This window comes from Cebus imitator, unplaced genomic scaffold (assembly GCF_001604975.1).
Source record: "Cebus imitator isolate Cc_AM_T3 unplaced genomic scaffold, Cebus_imitator-1.0 Scaffold807, whole genome shotgun sequence".
Lineage (NCBI taxonomy): Eukaryota > Metazoa > Chordata > Mammalia > Primates > Cebidae > Cebus > Cebus imitator.
In genome coordinates this window covers 338,970-356,626 of record NW_016108122.1, presented here as the reverse complement: position 1 = coordinate 356,626, position 17,657 = coordinate 338,970, and the positions used below count along the sequence as shown (strand labels likewise).

The 17,657-nt window shown below is 34.7% G+C and overlaps 1 protein-coding gene across 1 annotated transcript in view; it reads left to right on the top strand.

Moving 5' to 3' along the window:
- Positions 1-6,054: 6,054 nt before the first annotated feature.
- The window catches only part of LOC108297510 (gamma-aminobutyric acid receptor subunit beta-2), a gene marked incomplete at its 5' end in the record, with an annotated part of 47,508 nt that continues 35,905 nt past the window's right edge, over positions 6,055-17,657 (top strand). Inside the window, 4 exons of the mRNA XM_017520160.2 lie at positions 6,055-6,192; positions 7,910-8,062; positions 11,346-11,590; positions 15,919-16,032. Of these exons, the coding sequence (XP_017375649.2) occupies positions 6,055-6,192; positions 7,910-8,062; positions 11,346-11,590; positions 15,919-16,032 (650 nt within the window). The remainder of the gene's footprint in view (positions 6,193-7,909; positions 8,063-11,345; positions 11,591-15,918; positions 16,033-17,657) is intronic.

Here is a 17,657-nt window from a genome sequence, read left to right as displayed (position 1 = left end):
CTCAGCTACTCATGAGAAGAATGCTTGCCTTCTGGCTGAACATTCAATCATGCTGCTTCCCTGAAATATTTGTCTCTCTTGCTCCATTAAAAGATAATTCCATCTCTATGTTATTGCAACTTTTTTCTTTCCTGGAAACATTTTTGGAGGTAAACAGTGGTTAATCCACTAACAATCAGAATATGGTTCTGAGGAACTGTGGGCCTTCTCCAATGCCTACCTGGCTCTCGGGAGAACGTAAATAAAGAGGATCATGTATGGCTTCCCTAAAATGTATGAATAATTGCAGTCCAGCATTTTATGGAATGATTATACCTGGGTGGGTATTTTTTATATGCTAAAAATGTATACTGTCAAATAGGTTTGGGATATTCCAGGAGTAAGTAAAATTAAGCAGATTCTTTATTGCAGGTTTTCCTAAACCGTACTGTTTTAAAGGTTTTATGACTCTATAATAGAGAGACAAAATGCATAGTTACTCCTAAATATATTGATTGTGGAACCCTTTTTCATGGAGCACATTACAGATTACTGTTTCTGAGAACAGAAATTAAGATTTACTAATAGTTACTTGCAGACTAATGATCGTAACTAAATAATGTGTTAGATACAAATGGAGGGTATGTGGTAAATTATTTTTTGATGAGGTGTTTTATTCAGAAAGTGCCATAATGTACACATAAGGTGCTGTTATGTACAAGTCAAATTTATGAACCTTTTAAGATGGTTCTTAAAAGATTGAAACAACCATGCCTAGTGGGAACTATCCCAATAACATTGACCCATAATTCTCATTGCTTGGAGATTGATTATGAAGACAGAATTAAGACATTAAAGCAACTGCTATGTGACAATTGTTATATTGGATGCAATCCTAGAATATTTACCAATCCAAATGAGTAACAAAATTTTAATAAGTAATGAGAGAACAATAAGTCACCTACATTTCCCACTAGAAAAAATAAATAATGGCATTAATTCACCTCTTCTAAATGTTCTAATTGGTTCCTGCTGTTTAATACCTTGGCACAGGATTGGATTTTTTGCACAGTACAGCAATTCTAAAATGAAATATTGACTTAATAGATAACACAATAGATATGTAGATTGACAGAGAGAAAAAATTTTAAATGCCATGTTATAGAATAATGTTACAATTGTGAGATCATATTTAGTTATTATGTGAATGTTTTAAAATGACATTTCTATTTCTTAGATCCCATATAGTACATGATTTTTATCAATGTTTGAAAGAGAACGTATCTATCATTCATATCTTATATGTGTATTTTATAGATCTATATATTTGTCCTTCCTGATGAGAGGCTTGTAACATAACATTTCATATAGCTTTAATTTCTTCAGGTGAATGCCAGTGAATTTGTATTTTAGTTTATTTATAGGCCCTCTGAATTATTATGCGTGTTATGTTTTTGATAATAACAATACAAAATAATTTAATGACTCAGTTTCTTTAATCCTATGAATAAAATATAAATGAGTTTAATTTGCATACATTAATTAAGTGCTTCAGTGTATTTCCTTATGATATCTTTTTAAAGAAATCCAATTTTTTTTTTAACTCATCGCTGTTATGAAATCTGTAAAAGTCAGGTCATATGTATTTGCATATGTTTTCTTTTAGTTTCTAATCACTTTGAGAGACTGCTAAATATTCCTCCAGAGAATATCCAAAGAAAAGAAGAAAACTAGGTCTGCTTTAAACTAATCCTGCATGGTACACTGAGTTGGTTTTTGAACTTGACCACCCTGGAACTGCCATGGAGATTGTTGCACTTTCATCTTCAGAAACCGATGATGCAGTAGCAACATTTGCTTTCCATTTGCAATCTTCTATTCTTGGCTAACCTAAAATGAAGTCAAAAGGATTGGATTTTCTAAGACCAGCAGTAGCCAGAAGTAAATACAGTGTGCTGCTTTATTGTGTCAGATTCCAAAACCTAAAACATCAAAATAACTTTCAAATTTCTTATTAGCAATTTCCAAAACTTTGGAGAGTTCTATAAATGTGGTTGAACAGCTATGTTTTCCATTGTGCAAATTGTATGTATTCATTTAATTACCACAAAATCAGATGTAACAAAATATGTTTTCCATTAATTTTTGGTAATTCTTATTTGAAAAACTATCAACAGAAATATTTGTTATTATCTGCTGATACTGTTCTAGGCATTTTACTTTTTTTTACTTTTTTTTTTCTGTCTGAGAGCTCTGTGAAGTGGCCATTATTAGTATATTAGTGTCACAATTTACAGGTTGGGAAATAGAAGACAAAGAGATGCGAGGTAACAGGAAGAACTAACACATAAGGAGAAATACGTAATGAAGAACCTTGAATTATTCTTAAGAATTATCTTTATTGGATGTCTCTTCCTCATTCAGAAAATGTTTATTTGGTGTCAGCTGTGTACCAGAACTATGCTAACAGCAACATGCAGTAATAAAAATGCAATGCATGGTCCTTTACAATATATAAACATCTGGAGAAAGCATCTATATAAACCACCACCAGCCCAAATCCACATGTGCATTAAATAATTATTTTATTCATTTAATAATGTTTACTGGGTGCCTATTCCACACGAGGTCTTGCCTAGCAAACACTGTCATTTTGACAAAAGTTTACAGTTCTTAGTAATGTTTCTGTTGTTGGAAAATTAATCAGCATCTCTTACATAACCTGGTTGAAATGCTATAGACGTTCGCATTCCTCTGCCTACCGATAGCTTCTGTTATAATATTTATAGCAATGGATAAAAGAAGGTAAATACTGAGGAAGATTAGGAGAAAAGGAAGCTAGAGGACCACATATATTCTATTAGTTTAGACCTAGTCCTTCATAGAAGAAATCCTGAGTGTTTCATTTTTCTTTTCTCTTCTTTTGAAAATGGCTGCATTTGTAGAAAAATTGAACATTTCTTGAACATAGTGTGTATTTTTTATGTCCTAATGGTGGGGTAGGGAATGAAGTGGAAAAATGCTTTCTTTAAGGTCGGTCACATAGATATGGCATCAAGTCCTTACTCTATCGCTTGCCAGATGTGTGATTTTTAGCAAGGTAGTTAATCTCTCTGAATCTTAGTTTTCTCAACCATGAGATAAAGACAAAAGTAACTAACTTGCAGTATCAGAGCTCAGTATTTCAAGTAACGTATATAAATACTGTTCACTTATAAAAATCATTGTTGTGAAGATTAAATGAGATAATGAAAGTGAAGTGCTTAACAGAATTCTTAGTAAAATGAATAACAATTCTCAATAAATAACTGCATTTATTTTAATTGCTATCATTATCTTTTCATCTGCTAGACAAGTGGTTCTCAGGGTTTTCATGTGTCACCTCGATAGAATAATCTGGAATGCTTGTTAAAAAAGGAATCAGATCCCCAAGCCAATTCCTGATTAGCTAAGTAAGAATCCCTACTGGTTTCTTGGGCATCTTAAACCCAGTGTCCTTGAAGTAGAGGCTTTAACTGTCTGTAGAAAGGGACAGTGTCTAGTTAACAAAGTGCCTAGCATATACCACCAACTCATGCAATAAATGGCAGTTGCTATTTTATAACATGCTGTCAGTTATTATCTTGGAAAACCAAGGAGAATCTTGGTTAGGACTAACTTCCTGGGAAATGACTATTTTTCACAAATAACTTATTTCATGTTTGTGTACTAAAAAATTGTACAGTGCATTTCTAAGTACTTAGTTTGATTCTAGGAGCTGTTGTTCTTTTGTTATTTTAAATTGGTTTATCAAAGGTAGGATTGTCATCATCTCTGAACTATTTTATAACTGAGAAATCTGGATAAAGAACTGATAAGAAATTGAATTACATTTGACACGGAGACCAGGACTGAGGATTTTGTCACCACATTAGGAAAGTTGAAATCATAAGAAAAGTACAGTTATCCAATGGGATAGGCATCTTACTTCTCAGGATTGGGTAGCAAATTTTATAGGGAAGTGAGGGACTCTTTTCTGAGAATTTGCTTACTGTTCAATTCGCTTAATACCTGAAATGTGTGTTAAAATCATGAGTCTGAAATTTACCTTTGTATATTTATTTATATATTTTTTAAAGACAGAGTCTCGCTTTGTCACCCAGGCCGGAGTACAGTGGTGCCATCATAGCTCACTGCAACTTCAAATTCCTGAACTTAATCCTCTCACCTCATTCTCCCAAGTACGTAGGACTATGGGCATGTGCCACCACGCCTGGCTAATTTATTATTATTTTTTCATAGAGACAGGGTCTCTTATGTTGCCCAGGCTGGTCTTGAACTCCTGGCCTCAAATGATCCTCCTTGCTTGGCCTCCCAAAGTGCTGGTATTACAGGCATGAGCCACTCTGCCTGACCCTGGAATTTACTTTTAAATCAAAGTTACATAAAAAAAGTTTTTCAAGCAAATCATATGGCTCTACATTAAATCATACTAATAAAATATTGCTGGTGTGTAATCAATTAAAACTCTACAGTTTTGATTTCCATATACTTTGTGGTGTTTGCAAGTAATCAACCTTTTTAAAAATTATTCACTTATCCAGAAGCCTTCAATTGTGGTATCAGAAGTTCAAATACTCTATAACTCTTCCAAAAAAACCTGTAGTTCTGCATCAGATAAAGATGGCTACTCTTACGAATAAAAGGAACTGTAGATTTCTAGAAAAGCTAAGTCATATAGCTTGAGCTGTGCTGTTTGAGGTAGAATCTCCAATTTAGGGCATTCTAGTTCTTGGAAAAAACAATTATTTTCCACCTTATTTTAAAAATTGAAACCCCTATCTTTGGAGGAAGGAGAGGTGGTTTGTTGAAGATCTTCTGGGACTTAAGGATTGGTATTCTTGTCATCCCTATCACAATGACTAGTCTCATGTCAAAAGGCAAAGAATTTAAGCAGTCTTTTAAATTTGTTGGGTTGTTTTTGGAAGTAGGGGAGCAATGTCCATCTTGCCTATTTCCTAGACTTGTGAAAATTCAACTATCTAGATGCAAAACTTCTTTGAAAAGATAAATGTGATATCTCTTCACATGGAATGTGATATATGCTTTTTATTTGAGATTTTTTTTTGAAGGGTGGGTGAGTTTGTAAGACATTATTAATATTCACTGGATTTTATGGCATACTTCCCTGTATAACACTGTTTATAGTCTAATATGTGCTTATTCGTAGTTGTTATATGTTTGCTTACTAGCTAGGATTGTAGGTGCGTGCATTTCTTAATATTGTACTCCATCCTGTGGATTGAGAGTATCATTAATAACAGAGAATATGTCTTTGTTATACAGAATCTCATCCCTAGAAACTGTGCCCTGATAAGCATAGTAGGTATTTAATAAATAGTTGTTAAATGAATGGAAGCATGCCTCCAAAATGCACTGTTCATTTCCAATGTACATGATACATTTATATCTACTCCTTAAAGCCAGTGAAGTTAATGTTTTGAGTTTTTCTGTGGAAGATTTTCTCCGAAGCTAGATATGTTACAAAGTCAAATTTGGAAATCAAGTATATGAATATTGAACAGATGATTCTTCTTCATAATCAATTCTCTTCTGACTTGAAATTCAGATGTATTGTAATTCAAGTGGTTTATAATGGGGAGAATTTGATAATAATCAGCACTGTACTAATAATTTAGATTATATTTCTCTTCTTTTATCTTCTCACAGAGTAAAAACTAGGGTTGTGTGATAATGTTATGTGATAATGTGATAATGTTTGATAGAATGAGATTCATAATCAGATAAACCTGGGTTTAAGTCCCAACTATACCAACTTCCTAGTTGCAAGAGATTCTATACTGTTAGTTTCTCTAAGCTTTTGTAAGTCTCATGTGGGCCTAATACTACTACCCTAATGAGATTGTCGTGAGGATTAAATGCAGTAATAAACTTGAAATGTTTAGTATGATACCAAGACCTAACAGCCATTAGTTATATCTTTATATTATTTACATAGTTCATCTTCTAATCAGGTATTTTCTTCTGTTTTGTCTGGTTTTTGTTTTCTGTATTTGTGTATGTTTTCTTTCACAGATGGATACACAACTGATGACATTGAATTTTACTGGCGTGGCGATGATAATGCAGTAACAGGAGTAACAAAAATTGAACTTCCACAGTTCTCTATTGTAGATTACAAACTTATCACCAAGAAAGTTGTTTTTTCCACAGGTTTGTATCATGGGAAATAATTAAGGAAAAATAATATTCTTCACCATATTTTGTTAAATGTCTTCACTTATGTTAGAGTTAGACATGTCCCAGGGAAGCACAATGACTTTAGAAGACAAATCCCCTGAAAACTCTGTTTCCCTGGAAGCCTATTGCTTCACTAGGGACCCACCCTATTATTTTCTAGAAGCTATCCCAGCGGAGCTGACAGGATCATCTCTGTGTATCTCATTTGCTGGAGAAGGGAGTAATTTTTAGAAAGACTACAGAAAGAGAACTGAAGACCTGGCTCAGAGCTGTTTCTCAACATTGTAACATTATGCATCCCACAGAATTGATCATAATCCTTTGAATCACTGGGAGAGCCAAGTTGCAGTTCATTCAAGTCTGATCATGGTGAAATTCTCCAAAGACAGTGGGAGGAATTCACATTTTCTTCAAAGGATAAGAATTTCTTTACAGATTTACCTCCTGTGTAAACTGAAAGCTGTTTCAGGTGTTAAGATTATCCTGAGGCTTTTGCCATCTTTACCCTTCCAGCGTGGAGAATTAAGATGGTCATACTTGATTTCATCAGCAAAATTTTTGCATATTTGTGATAATAAAGCCCAGGAGAGGAATCGTTTGTTAGACACTCATTTAGGGGAAAAAAATTAAACCCACAGGAGTATCTTCTTTATATTTTTCTTATTGAAATAAACCCCGCAGGCACAGAAATAACTAATACTGTAATGGCCCTTCTGCTAAGTCAGATACTTTTTGTGCCTACAAACCACTTCAGGCAAAAGTTGTGTGACTTGATAAAAATACGAAGTTGCCTTTAACTTTAAAAGAGCAGCAAACAAACTTTTCTAAGTTTGAGGTCTGCTGAATTCTTAAAAAATCTATAGAAATGAGTTCCTACTTAGAATATTCTATCATATTCAGACACTTAGCCTATCCCCAAAAAACTAAACAAGGCTTTCTTCCAAGCAATGAGAATGTCCTCTCCCTGACTATTTATCATGTGAACTTCTTATAGTCTAAGACTGTGCTCTGTTATTTATCTTGTTTTATTAAAGACTAATTCCCCAGGTCATCACAATCAAAGGACCCAGATTTAGGCAGCTGATTCTTTAGTTGTAACTCCCACAAATATTGCTCAAAAGCAATGATTCTCCACCTTTTGGTGGGTCAGGTATACTTTTAGAACTTTGATGGAAAAATTGAAACTATTAAAAAAAGAAAAGAATACATATATATAAAAACCTACAAAAAACCCTCATTCCCTAAAGCATCACCACTTATCACAGACTTAAACTGCAATCTGTGACTTAAGAAGAGCTTTCTTTTACTATGACTTGAACATGCACCCTCACAGTCAGGTAAGACTAAACTTACAGGATGACCTTACTAGGGAACAATTGAAAGAGTGACAAAAAGGACTGTTCAGATTATCCTAACAATTACAGAGGATGAGTATGTTTGACTCACTATATGAGGCTGAGCAGGGAAGAGCTGGAATTCTTTTAATTACTGATATACAGGATGCATTCCACATTGAGTAACTCCTAGTAATTAGAAACTCAGGGCTCTCAGACTACTTTTGCAGAAGAATGCATTCTTCACCAAGAGCTAAAAGTGAATTGAGATAAGATGTATGGTTTATGGACCTTTAAAGAAAAGCATCCTACAAATATTGATTGATAATGATGATGTTCTAAAATTGCCTTTCTAGGTTCCTATCCCAGGTTATCCCTCAGCTTTAAGCTTAAGAGAAACATTGGCTACTTTATCCTGCAAACGTACATGCCTTCCATCCTGATTACCATCCTCTCTTGGGTCTCCTTCTGGATCAATTACGATGCTTCAGCTGCAAGAGTGGCATTAGGTAGGCCATTTTATTACTGCTTATGGAGTTTGACTCTGCATGTGCATGTCTGTGTTCGCATGCACATGTTTTCCTTATCCTGAAAGTTGTGATGCACAGCACAACTGAACCTCTCACACTGCAAGAGTTTAACCAGAGACTCTGGGTGATCTGATTCAGCATTAAATCAATTAAACACAAAGTCAAACTTTTTCATGTCAGTATTAAACTATATAGCTGTTGATAATGAGATTGGTCCCATCAGTTTGATATTTTTATTGAAACATATTTCATGTAGCATTGCCTGCATAATTATTCGATTTGTATCTGTGCTTCTTTACCTAAGAAGAGCTCCCTTCCACCTTTTTCTTTCTGCATGAAGGACAAGAAGATGTGGTGTGTAGCAAAAGGATAAATAAACAGAAAGAATTCTAAAGTCTTATTAACATTTCAGAGTAGCATGGCTAAGGGAGGAGACAACAAAGTAAGAATATTGGAAACTAATCTGTGATATCTCTCATCTTATGCTTGATTTTTTTTCTAACAAACACTAGAGGAGAATAAATTATATTTAATGAACATTTTTGTTGTTAACTTCAGATAAAATAACTTATGGCCTTTTACATAATCTTGATTATTGTGGATTCTGACTATTCCCTTTAAAATGTTGAATTGTTGACTTTTACCACGAGATCTCAATTCAATCATTGCTTTCTTACTGATTATTCAGCAAATAATTGTTAAATACCTAATATATGCTAATTGTACTAAGCACTGGAGATAGAGCCGTCTTCTGAAAGTTATATCTAGCAGTAAAAGATATACAATAAATTTAATAACCATATAAATTATATAATAAGGTAAATCTATATAAGGATATAAGGCAAGGGGGCATGAGTATGCTAGGAGTGCAATTTAGAATAATTAGGGCAGACTTCACCCAGGAATTGTCATTGGAACAAAGATGAAGATTAAGAGCAATGTGGATATCTGGGTAATAATATTCCAGACACTGCAAAGGCCCAGAGTAGGAACAAACCAAGAATGTCAGCAAGAGGCCAGTGAGGCCAATGCCAAGTTAGTTCAGAGGAAGTAGCAAAGATAATGTTAGGGAAAGAGGCCCAAAAGATCACAAAAGGGCTATTACAAAGGGATGGTAGGCTACCGCAAAGGCTTTGCTTGTATTTTGAATGAAATAGCCATTGACTGAGCATAAAAGTGGCATGATATGATTTCTGTTTTAAAGGGATCACTTTGGCTCCTGGCTTAATAGTAGATTGTGTAGCTCAACTGTGGAAGGAAGGAGAAGGAATGATCTCTCAGGCTGAGTCAAGCACTTGTGTTATATACAATCGCAGTACCATAGGCCTCCCCTGTCTCTAGACTAACCACAGTTATAACTTATATTTACTTAGTTGTTTGATGTCCTTTTCCCCTTCAGCAATGAAAGATTCACAAAGGAAAGGTCTATATCCATATCTGCAGTGTTTTGCATGGGGAATGTTGCTCAGTAAACATTTGCTGAATGAAAGAATGAAGAAAATATGCAAATATCCCATTTTTCCAAAGTTGAAACATGTCATCTATTTTGTATCTCTTACAGGAACAATAAATAATCTATTGACTTTTTAGAAGACATTTTTAAAATGTCTTTACATGAGCAATTTATTATTAGGTTCAGAAATACTTTAAAATAAGATTTAGATAAATAGTAAAATCAGTACTGTTGGTTTTATTATACGCATGTGGTACAGAATCATCTGTAGTTGAAATGATAAAGAGAAAATTGAAACTGGAAGATGTCTCAAAATGACAGCTATAAAGAAGACATGAGAAATGTAAGATACCTGTATCTAAAGCAAGACCAAGGTTTTATGGGTATGCTCAGAATCAAATGCATATATTTATTTTTTTCTGTAGCTGTTTCATGGTGATGTATAAAAACAAAATTAAAATTATGACATTATTACTAGTGAGACAAAATTAAAGCAGAAAACTATGTCTCCCCAAAATTATAGGAATGACATTTAACTTTCAGGATGTGTTATTGGATAGTGTTCAAGGGCATGGATTTCTGAGTCAGAAAAATTCTCATTTCAATGGTAACTCTGCAACTTTCCATCTGTGTGATCTTGACCTCTGAGCTTTGTCTATTTTCACATCACTATTTTGCTGCAAAGCTGGACTTTATTATACTCAGGATCACGGATTTTCAGTGCTTTTACCTTCCAATTATAGCTTAGAGGGAAACTACTCCCCACTGTCAGAGTTACCAACTCAACAGGATGAACAATTACAGCCTGACCCAGTGTCACATTTTCCACAAGGAGTCCTAGAATGCATCTGTGTTATTTACCTTGGCATTATATGCCTCATCCACATACATGAGGGCTATGATTCCTGCTTCTCGGTTACCCTCCACTTCTAATTCTCAAATGCTTACAATTGTTTATTTATATTGCCTGTATAATGTATTTCTTAATTTCAGTACCCTTGCTGTTATTTTAATTGACTTCCCTTCCATCTCTCAGTTGGATTACTCTGAAAACCTCTTAACTGGCATTCTTTACTCCTGCCTTGCATGCTTCTCCCCATCTTCCACACTGCCACCACAGTGATTGTTCTAAATACAAATTGTCTCCTTGCTTAAAGCTGGCCCCTGCTCCACATTGCCTTTAATTTTAAGTTCAACCTCCCCATTGGGCTCTCTGTATGGCCCTTAACCTCCACTCTTCTCATGATTCTTCCCATCCTGTTCTGCAATATACCCCCACAACAATTTTCCTGAGATCATTGTAATAGGCTGTGTATTCTCCCCCAAATCCAACCTCAATATAAAAGCTCTCTCTACCAGCAGTCCCCATAAGTTTAATATGACTTTTGACCCCCAGTTCTGGGTTGCCTGGGTGACTTCCACTCATTCGTCAGAAATCAGCTCAAAAGCCTCCATTTCCTAATCTCTTTCCTGCCGTATCAGAAAGTTGACCTAGTATCATCTCCATATTCTCAACTCTCACCTTACATGTCCATCATAGCATTTAATTCACATTAAGCCCCGACTGGATATGTAACTATAAATACAAAAACATAATTAAAAGAAGTGTTCAAAATGTTCAGTGTTCACTCTGAGTTGATTTTTACCTGTTTCAATACCCTATCATACAGCTGGTATATAATAATAAGGGCCCAATAGATAGGTGTGGCCTATATGAATGAGCAAATGAATGTAGCTAACCTTTCCATGTGCTACGAGAGAAGAAAGGAGATGGGAACATTATTATTCTAACTCTCCAATTTTTTCCAGGAATCACAACTGTCCTCACAATGACCACAATCAACACCCACCTCCGGGAAACTCTTCCTAAAATCCCGTATGTGAAGGCCATTGACATGTACCTGATGGGGTGCTTTGTCTTTGTTTTCATGGCACTTCTGGAATATGCTCTAGTCAACTACATCTTCTTTGGGAGGGGGCCCCAGCGCCAAAAGAAAGCAGCTGAGAAGGCTGCTACTGCCAACAATGAGAAGATGCGCCTGGACGTCAGCAAGGTAAGCTCAGAGGGCAAGCCTTCCTTGCTTCTTAAACTCGTGGAAGAATGCTAGCAGTACAGGTTGATGATCTTGTTGAACAAATGAGGAAACCAAGCCCAGGGAAGAGAATGGGTAATTTCCCCTAAACCACACAAACAATTAATGATGGAAGCACAATTAGGGACCAAACTTGTGACACAAGATCTGGATGCCCCTTTCATTAACGGTAGGATTGCCCAAACATGAGAATACCTTTATGATGTTTTCCCATATATGAGTAAAATGCCTATAACTCTTTAGGTATTCTTTAAATGTATTCATCTAATTTATTTAAAAAGGAAATTTCATGTCACTTCAGCCAGTATTATTTGCTGGACAATAGCTTTAAATATATATAAATAATAAATTTAAAAAACTCTATTATTAAATTCCAATTTACACTAGGTGAAGTCTCCGGCCCTGAAATCTGCATTCTCTTTGACTTAAAGGAAAGATAAGCAAGTATAGAGATGTGTTAAAGACCTACCAAGCAACAAACTGATACTTTTTCTTTGAAGCATTTAGAAAAATAAAAGAAGAGTAGGGGGGAAAAGACAATGTTCACCTTAAATGTCAATGCTTTGCACATGTACCACTTGCCATTGCAGCATTTGACTATATGAGGCCACCATCTTGCTTAAGTCAGACATGGCCGAAGAATTCCCACACAGCTGTAAACCTGTTTATTTGTTAAGTCAGTAGTTTTCAACCATGGGTACCAATGGAATGACCTGAACAGATTTTTTAAAATACTAAACCCTTGGTCCCTTCCCCAGAAATTCTGATTTGATTTCCTTGGAGAAACCATGAGTTTTATAATGTTTAAAAATTCCCTAGGTTACTCTAATCTGCACCTAAGTTTGGGTATTATCACTTTAAGGTTTTTGATGATAGTCCCAGTAGTGCCAGCTCTCTTTACTGTCAATATTGAACTTCACCTGGCTTCCTGTAATAGCATTTTCTGCAGTAACAGAATACTTGTATATGTATTTTCCCAGAGGCCACATTTGGACCTTTAGAAACAGCCAAAGAAAATTCTTATTTTTATATCTGCCCTAAATATTCTTTATAAAGTAATATGTAATGTTGGACCAATAAATAGTTCATCATGATGGGACTAGGAAGACATTAATCCTTCTTAAACCATCTGGAATTATTAATTATAACAAAAACCGATTATTTATTTGATGTTTTAATATTTGTAACTTCAATTTAATTCCAAGGAAAACACAGCATAAATAATATCTGCCAATGAGTTTTATTTGGAGCAAACCATATGTAAGCTTCTGACTGAAAAACATTTTTTCACATATCCATAGGCCTAATATTTGGTTTTAGATTATTCTCTAATCCAAGGCACTGCTTGCTTAGAAGATGATATTTGCAACCATGCAAATTTTAAGTATGGCCCTTGGAAACCAAAAAACCATAAGGGTCTAGGAAACTGTCCATTTCTTTCCCATATCCAATGTTTTACTTATTGGAATCTGCCAATAGAGTCCAACCTACCATTATGGTTCTTTCAGGCTGTCAAATGAAAGAGTATTTTCTAAACCTCTTTTCTGACATAGAAGTTCTAGTGAAGAAAAGAGAATAAATAAATAAATAACACTATCTCATGGGACTTCAGTTTGAAATGAGTCTAAATCAATCACATAATGCGAGGCTGACTTAATAAGATAATATCTGATCTCTCTTCACTTTCATCTATCCTACTTTTTATACCAATTTGCATTTAAATGATAAAGTTAGAACTTAGAGAGAGGAGGTTTTATACAAATTGAACCTACAGAGCTTCAGATATTACTAAAATGAAATAGAGAAAAGTTCACTAGGAAGTTACCCCATAGTGGTGAAAAGCCTATCCTCTTGGCTAAAAGTAAACCCTACAATTCAAGTGATGGAATATGACAGAACAAAAAAAGATACTAGAGATTATATATTGTTTTTCAATGGTTCTCAAAACAGGGGCATTTTCTTCTCCCAGAGAACATTAAGCATTGTCTGGAGACATCTTTCATTGTAAAGAACTGGGGGATGAGGTTTGCTACTAATATCTAGTGTGTAGAGGCCCGGGTTGCTGCCCCACATTCTGTAGTGCACAGGACAGCTTCCCCATGGCTTCCTGTTTTCAAACATAAGAAACTGAGGTACCGAAAAAATAATATCCTTGTCATCTAAATATTCTTTAGCAAAGTGGTTTCTCCATTTTCTTTGAGCAGCATGTGTAAGATTCAAAACATCATGAGTCATGATTTAGAACACTGGTTCTGAACAAATATTTTAGAGTCTTTCAAGTTCAATATTTACCTCCCCGTTTAACAACTGTGTGACAGTAGACAAAAAAGTCCAGCCTCTCTGTCCCTTTAGTTTCTCATCTGTAAAACAGGGTTAATTCCTGTCTTATAAGGTTATTTATGAACATAATTGTGATAATGTGGAAAGAGGATAATAGAGTCCTCAGTACATGGCAAGCACTCAGGAAGTGATAAATATTAATAAAATATTAAAATATAATAAATGGTAGGCATTATTACTTTTTAAAATAAAATTTACAGTCCCCACACTTACTGGTGATGCCTGCATGTGTGTTCTACACGCTCTACCATGTGGAATGCAGTAGCATCCCTAAAGCAGGGTTTTGTTTAGAGAGGAATGTTTTATGTTAGAAGTTTTAAAGTCACAAGAAAATCATTTTTCAAAGGGCGTTAGCTGTAAAATCTATATCAAATCAACGACATCAAACTTTCTTAATTATTTCTGAGAGCAGAAAACCTACAACGCATTTTTGTTAGAATAAAACAAAACGCTGACCATCAAACTTTACAGATTCCCACGGTTTCTTTGTTCACCCAGCATGAAAGGTTAGATAGGTCCACGTTGCTCCTGATTATATGGTGCTGTCTTTTATGTCAGCATCATGAATAATGCCACTCCATTTCTTATCAAGAATGTCCCTTATTTTTAACTGTAATTCTATAGTTATTCTTTTTTCAAGATCGAGCACTTATAATCAGCTAAATATTGTTGACTGCTCTGGGAAAATTAGGAGTGGGATTAAATTTTTCACCTTCCTTTGTTGATTTCCCAAAGATGGAAGTAGTGTGTCAGATCATTTAAAGTGATTTTTGAACTGTGCTCTGTCCTGAGGTCACAGAGGGTTGAAAACGGGAAGCCTGCCCAGGTGGGAGCCCAGTGTTGATTCAGCCACATTTTTTTTTTTTAGCCTTTGTTCTGTATTGGCTTCCCTTAAGTTTTTGTTTTAATAAGTGAATTTGCAGCTCTTAAAATAATTCCCATACTGTCATTTAACTGATGTAAAAGCTTATGCTCCTAAAGAAGGTGAAAGAGGCAAGATCACATAGCAGGTTTTTAAAAGTTTTTATCTGGCTTTCTCTATCATTCTCCAGAGTGCATGCAAGTGTGCTGGCAAAAAAAAAAAAAAAAAAAACTGAAAAGCTGATTCCATGTTAGTTTATGAATTCCAACTCAGTTGATTTCACCTGAAAAATCCCAACTAGCTGCACATGAAAGTTAATAAGCAAGTGTCACTTTGACAGTTGTCTTCATGTGACAAGTTAAGTAGTAAAGTACTAAGATTTAAAAAATTAAACCAACTTGAGGTCTACTGAATATTTTCCCAAATGTCCTTTGGAGTAGCTTAAACATGATCTTTATTCTAATGCTAGGAGAGTCCTTCAAATTATCCCTTGCATTCTTCTCTGTGTGTGTGTGTGTGTGTGTCCTACTGGAATTTGCTTTTGATTGATTTCTCCCACTGTTCTTGCCCATAGCTTCAAGTTTCAACTCCCCTTAATTTTCTTTTAAGCTTTATATTGTTTCCTTGTTTATTTTTCTGCCAAATATTAAGAACATGCATATTTGAGAATCTAGTTATTCTTGCGTTTTTACCACCTTGGTACTTGCACATGTGAAATGTACCTGCAACCACCAGTTTTCTAACTAAAGCTGCATCACAGAGATCTCCATTTAAGGGTGTTTATTCTGCATTCATGGGTGCTGACTCTTTGTGTTGTCTTTATCCATTGTGTGTAATCTTTTTTAATGCAGAGCCACTAAGATCTTTTCAATAGATTTATTTCTACAACTTGGAATTTGATGTTTTTAAAACAAAACATTTAAAAAAAAAAAAAAAACTTATTCAAATTCCCAGTCTCTGTTAGCCTTGATCTGAAAGATTTCTAAAGACCGATAACATTTATCTATATCCAATTTACTTTAACCATCAGGCCTAATCTAGTAGCATCAGTCAATTTAATTAGTACATTCTCTACTTTGTTTTCCAGATTTTTTATAAAGATATTAAACAAAATGGGACCCAATATCGATCCTTGTGGGACCCTACTGGAAACCTCTCCCCAACTAGACGGACTACCAATTACGATTTCTCTCTGTATACGGTTAGATAGCCAGTTTTTAATCCATTTATTTGTATTTCTGTTGGAGCCAATTTGTTTAGCTGTTCCCTTACAAAAAAATGTATGGGGTCTTTGCAGATTACCTATGAACATGTATCCACAGAGTCTTGGGGATAAGTTAAAATTTTTTCAGGAGACCTTACTGGGACTTTCCCAGGTTTGTTTTTTCAGTATGGCTTTGGTGAACCTAAACTTCAATGTTTCGTTCAGGGATTATTGTTGTCTTAGGGAAAGAAATGGAATGAATCATATTTTGAGAATCCTTTCATTTGTACTGAGAGGACAAGAGTGTAATTATTCCTTAGTTTTGTTGTTGTGTTTGGTTTTTTTCAGACTCTTTGGATTGAATAGGTGGTGAATTAAACATTTCTTTTGTTGGTTGGCTCAGAATTCAGAAATTTGTCTATGTTACTAACTGTGTCTAAGAATGTTATACTTGCATCAAGTCCTTGTTGATTTCTTGTTATTTATTTTACAAATAGGTATGGTATTGGCAGGCTCATCATTATTATGATGATAAATAAAAGGCAATAATTGAAATTGTTACTTACCAAAACTCTTGACTTAAATGAACTCTAAAGAAAGGCTATTTTTGACCCACAGTTTAGTTTCTGAATCCTCATGTGTTTGTGATCTTACTTGGCAAGTTGTCGTTCATATTTCCCTCCAAACTGGAGGAGGAAAATAATTGTCACCATTCCACCCTATTATCTACTTCTTGTTCAACTCCATTGTTAAGCAAATGATATTGGATATTCGTGAATCTCTTTTATGAGGACTTGATGCTAGAAGTGTTTCCGTTACTATATTTTCTAAGTATCAGGCTTTCCCTTAATTTTGTGGCTTTGACTCCAGAGTCCTTAATACATCATTGTTGTTGCCTTTGGGGTAGGGGAGAAAATGGATAAGCTACTGAATTGCTCCTTTTTTCTGGTATTTTGTTACTTTTTGACTTCATTACTTGTGCTATGTAGTAACAAAGTCTAGTAAACGGTAACAATTAAATCACAGAAGAGATGTTTGAAATTTTGTTAATCACAACTTTTTGTCCTGATCCTTTAAACATTATATCACCTGCTATGTCTGTGCTCTCAGGCTATCTCATTCATGTTGTTGCTGCTGTCCTTGTTTTTCAACTTTAGTTACTCTTGTTGAAATTAAAGTAGACTGACTTGATCGGGCATTATTCTGGGTATATTGGTAATTATGCAGAAAAAAACATGTATGGAAGTTGGGTTTATGATGAAAATGACTGAAGGAGTTTGTATTTCTCAAAACCAAAATCAAACACACTACATGATTGTTGTAAAGACTGCGTTAAGCCACATGAATATTCAGGATATCCTCAGAAGATGAGAATATTTTGAAATTTGCTCTTTGTTGCTTTAAATTGTTCAGTTGATGGCTTTAAACAGTTAATTATCTCTTATCCCATGATTTGAACACTAACCTGTTAAGACCTCTTCCTCTATCTCATAAAGTATCATATTAACAAAAATGTTCAGTGAAAAATGAATTTTAACATTGAAATATGAATTCTAACATCCTTTGTTTTTATACTTTTTTTTTTTTTTTCCCCAGGCTGGTATGCAATGGCATAATCTTGG